At 51.6% G+C, this 4,998-nt stretch overlaps 1 protein-coding gene across 1 annotated transcript in view; it reads right to left on the minus strand.

Moving 5' to 3' along the window:
- Positions 1-4,998, minus strand: part of SLC27A1 (solute carrier family 27 (fatty acid transporter), member 1) — a 31,224-nt gene that overhangs the window by 18,791 nt on the left and 7,435 nt on the right. Inside the window, exon 2 of the mRNA XM_015569580.1 lies at positions 550-737. Within this exon, the coding sequence (XP_015425066.1) occupies positions 550-737 (188 nt within the window). The remainder of the gene's footprint in view (positions 1-549; positions 738-4,998) is intronic.

The raw sequence follows: 4,998 nt of genomic DNA on the forward strand, positions 1-4,998 counted from the left end.
TCCGCCCCCACGCCGCGCGTTCCAGAGAACACGTGCGTCCCGCAGCCGAGGGGCGTGGCCTCCGGGCGTTCGCGCACCGACCCCCGGCTCCCCCATGTCATCCCGGATTCCTACACCGGGGAGCTGGGAAGTCCCAGTTCACAATCCGGGCCTGCCTGGACTGGACTCCTGCCCCAGCTTGTTCTCAATACAAGCCCCAAGCCTCTTGGATCTCAAAGCCACATTCCAGTGACCTTGGGAGTCCTACACTCACAGCCTGGGGCCCTAGACTTTCCTAAATTCAAACCTCACCTTCTTAGTCTGAAAGATACATTACCAGGACCCAGCTAATCCCAAATCTGTATCCCAACATCTTGTCAGTGAGGTTCAATGTAACACCCCAGGAGCCCAGGGAGAACAAAACCCACACACCACACCCCCACCCTCCCACAGGAGTCCTTTATTGGCACCCGAAGATCCTAATGCTCACCCAGAGCCCCCCAAAGCACCCTCCTGATCAGGTGGGGCCAGCGCCGGCCTGGCTGCTCGATACCCTGTTTCCTGGCTGACCTGGAGCTGCTCACAGAGCCTCGTCCTGGCTGCTCCCTCGTGGGCTCCCAGAAGCTCGGGCAGGAGGCAGGCAAGTCCAAGATAGAAAACCCCAACCTAGTCCCAGCTAGTGGACCTCCCGGAGGGCCTCTGTTGTTGCAGACTCCTGGGTCCTGCTTTCCTGCACTGTGCCCATGAGGGCCTCTGCCCTATGCTTCTCTCCAAGCTCCCCCTCCTCTGCCCTCCTACCCACCCCACCCTGCTTGTTTTCTTCCTTGCTTGGCAGACCTTTTCAGTGCAATCCTTGGAAGAAGGCCTGGGCCTGTTTCCAGAGCCATTTGGAGGACAACGCTTGGCAGGAGCTCACTCGCCTTCCCCCTCCCCCATGCTGTCATTGGTTCCTGGGGCCTTCCAGGGTGGGCGGAATGGGTTCGAGGAGGCAAATCCCGACAGGCCCAGAACAACGACCAATAACTGTCCTGCTACTGTGATCACCCACATTTTACAGGTAAACAACTGAGCCCTGGAACTGTCATGCCAGCTCAGAGTTGAGATTCATTCATTCACAAACGTGGGCAGAGAGAGAGCTTGTCCCCCCTCCTCCCTCCCTTTCCTTCTTCCCTAAACTTCTCTACCCCTTGCGGCTTCTGGCCCAGATTTCCCCCGTCTCCCCTGCCTCCCTCCCCCTTCGCCCTCCTCCCCCTCTTCTGTTTTTCTCCCCCTTCCCCTTTCCTCCACTTCCCTTTGTGCTCTCCTTCCCCTACTTCCCTCTCTTCCTCCACCCACTCCTCCTTCCCCTTCTCCCTCCTTCTATCCCTCCTCCCCTTCTCTCCTCCCTCTTAGTTCCCTCTCCTCCTCCCATTATCTCACCAACTCACGGAGCCAGAACGGAATAGTGCACGTGACAATCTCTTCCAACTCTATCCACAGCTCCTGGAGATTCTCTTATGAGTCTTCAGCCTGAAATCATGAAATCCGAAAGACTCTGGAAGCTCAACTTTTTCTTAAGGCGGTGTCAGAACTCCAGCGGTGACCCAGGCTGTTTTCCGTGATCAAAACTGAAAACCTTTTTTATTCTTCTTTATCCCTTATTCTTCCCTTTGCAGCGATACCCCACAGCCCAGCAACATCATGCAATACTCAGTGACCTCCCTAAGATAGAAAAAATTCCCAATCCCAAAATACATGGTGACCTTAAAAATAAAACAGCGATTTTACCAGCAAAAATAGGGAACAGCAAAGAATTTCAATTCGGGACAAGCAAGTTTTAGCAAAAGCCATAGGAAAGTCCCACATACAAAGGAGAGGACTGTTACTTTGTGGAGGAAAAAGGAGGAAGTTGGGAAGGGTTGCTGTAAGAGGAAGTCCAGCAGAGAAAAGTGAGAGTTCAGGGTTTCAAGTTTTTTCTCGGATTGTCAACAGGGATTGCGGCATAATGGTCCCGGTATAGTGGCGGAATTCACCTACGAAGATATTTTCCCCCAAAAATGTAGATGTTCATAGAACAAATACCGCCTGACTGACATGGAGCGGTACTGTGTGAGAGCGCCCCCTGCTGGCCTCCCCACTCCATTTTAGTGAGGTTTCCCCCCTTATTTTCAATCTATTTTCTTGATTTTTTACAGAGAGGAAGGGAGAGGGATAGAGTGTTAGAAACATCGATGAGAGAGAAACATCGATCAGCTGCCTTCTGCACACTCCCTACTGGGGATGTGCCCGCAACTAAGGTACATGCCCTTGACCGGAATCGAACCTGGGACCCTTGAGTCCGCAGGCCGACGCTCTATCCACTGAGCCAAACCGGTTAGGGCTCCCCTTATTTTCATACAACCTTACCCATGCCAGGGATTCCAGATGAGCAATTAAGAAACCGGTTTGGCTCAATGGATAGAGCGACGGCCTGTGGACTGAAAGGTCCCGAGTTCGCTTCTAATCAAGGGCATGTACCTTGGTTGCAGGCTGAGAGTTCAGGGAGATCAGTTTTTCATTGGCTAGGTAACCGGGGTAGGGGGAATGTACACCCGGTTCTGTTGCGGGTCTGTAATTGACAATACCGCCTGTAACTGACATGGAGCGGTACTGTGTGAGAGCGCCCCCTGCTGGCCTCCCCACTCCATTTTAGTGAGGTTTCCCCCCTTATTTTCAATCTATTTTCATAGAAGAAACAGTTATATTCCCATTTCACAGACGTGGAAACTGAGGCTTAGACAAGGGGACAGCACTCAGGGTCAAACCAAGCTCTCACCTTCTCCAGCTGGGTGGCCTTGGGAGAGTCACCTCTCCCCTCTACCTTGCTTGCCCTGTGGGTAATAACACCCGACCCCTGAGGCGCTGTAAATCACATATTTATTGATCACCCACTGTGTACAAAGGCTGACAGACAAGGAACTCTTTATCTGGAGAATGAAGGGGCTACCACAGAAGCTGTGGGGGGCACAGCCTGATGGACATCTCCCTCCCCAGAGGGACCCCAAGTGCCTGCAGGCCACAGCAGAAGGAGTTCTTCAAACTTTCTGGAAGGAGAGAAATGAAACATACATTGAAATAAGGTACAGAGAGAGCAGAGCATGGGTGTGTCACTGTAAGTAGAACATGAGCACCGTGAGGGAGTGAGCAATTTCTCTGCCATGGTCAAGTGCCCACCAGAGTCTTTACTCTGAGTTTGGCAGCCTCAGGAAACTCAAAAAGAAAGAAAGAAACTGGCCAGGTAACTCAGTTGGCTGGAGCTAATCCGGCGCACCAAAAGATTGTGAGTTTGATTCCTGATCAGGGCACGTACCTAGGTTTTGAGTTGGATCACCACCAGTCCGGGCATGTAAGGGAGGCAAGCAGTCCGTGTTTCTCTCCCCCTCCCTTCCCTGGGTATGAGTTTCCTGGGGCTGCCAAAACAAAGTACAGTAAACCCTCGATTTTGCAGGCCTTCGTTTAGTGGACTTCGGAATTGATGGACAAAACTTCCCGGCCATGTGTCATATGTGAAAATTAACGCCCTGTTAATTTTACAATGTTTTTAACACAGATTTGCTTATAATGAAATTAACAGGTTTTTTATTATTAATTCACTGGTTTTGGTGTTTGTGTGTGTGTTTTGTTAATCCTTACCCAAGGATATTTTCTCCATTGGTTTTAGAGAGAATGGAAGGGAGGGAAGGTGGAAGAGAGAGAGAAATTGGTCGCCTCCTGCATACTCCCCGACAGGGGCAGAGGTCAAACCTGCAACCCAGGTAAGTGCCCTTGACCCGGATCAAACCCAAGACGCTTTGGTGCCCAGACACTCTAACCACTGAGCAGCACCAGCCAGGGCTAGCTGGCTGCTCTGGCCCCTCCTGTAGCTCTCTGCCATGTGTGTGTTGTTGTTGTTGTCGTTGTTGAATTTAAGCCCAGTTAGCCACCAGGAGCCCTTCGTAGTAGGTGTTTTTTCCTCAGGGTTCACCGTCGCATCTAGAGATCCTGAATTTAGTTACATCTTCAAATTTTGTTATTCCTCCAAACAAGGTCACAGCCACAGGTCCTGCGGGTTTGGACTTGGATGTATCTGTTTGGGGGCCATCATTCCACCCACTACACCTGGATAAAGGGTTAGAACGGTGGTTCTCAACTGCCCCCTGGGGACACTTGGCCACATTTGGAGACATTTTAATTGTCACAACTAGGGAAGGGGGAGCACACTACCAGCATCCCGTGGGTAGAAGCCAGGGGGCTGCTAAGAGTCCTGTCATGTACAGGACAACCCCTACACCACAAAGAACGGTCCGGCCCCAAGTGGCAAGGGTGCGGCACTTTGAGAACCCTGGGGTAGATGGCAGCTCCGGTCGGGTTGGAGTTGGCTCCACAGCCTGACACGGGCATTCGCTGGGTGATTTAGTCAGGGGCCCAGCTTCTGCCAGGCTCTGTGCTTCCCCCGTAGAGTGGGACAACACCGCACCGACCTTGCGGACTGTGCTCAGGACACTGCAGAGGAGCTCACTGTTGAGATGATTCTGCTCTCAGTGCCCTCTTGAATTCCCAACAGGCCTGGACTTCCCAGGGTTCTGGCAAAGGCGGAGTGAAGAAAATCTGTCTAGGAAAGTGTTTCCAAATGGAGTGAAACAGGCACATCTGGAAGGGATCCATTCATGAGGCCTTGACAACGTGAATTAAACTCTTGGCAATGAGGACTTTGTGGTTTTCTTTTTATTGCTCAAAGCCAATAATACCAAGTTTTTTTCAGGATCTCCCACATTTTCCCAGGCCCTGAAAAATCCTCTAGAGCAGGAGTTTTTGTTAGCTACTGCTGCGTAACAAATTGCCCCAAACGCGGTGGCTTCATAACTGTCACCAGAAAGGGGCCAGGCCTGAGGAGGGCCTGCCCTGGGGCAGTCGGGAATATGTGGGTTCTTGACTTTGCGCAGGCTTTTACGATTTGAATTCAGGTGATTTTGAGAGTACATTTACGAAAGCCGGGGACGGTGAAACAAGGAAGGACTTATG

This window comes from Myotis davidii, unplaced genomic scaffold (genome assembly GCF_000327345.1).
Source record: "Myotis davidii unplaced genomic scaffold, ASM32734v1 scaffold306, whole genome shotgun sequence".
Taxonomy (NCBI): Eukaryota; Metazoa; Chordata; class Mammalia; order Chiroptera; family Vespertilionidae; genus Myotis; species Myotis davidii.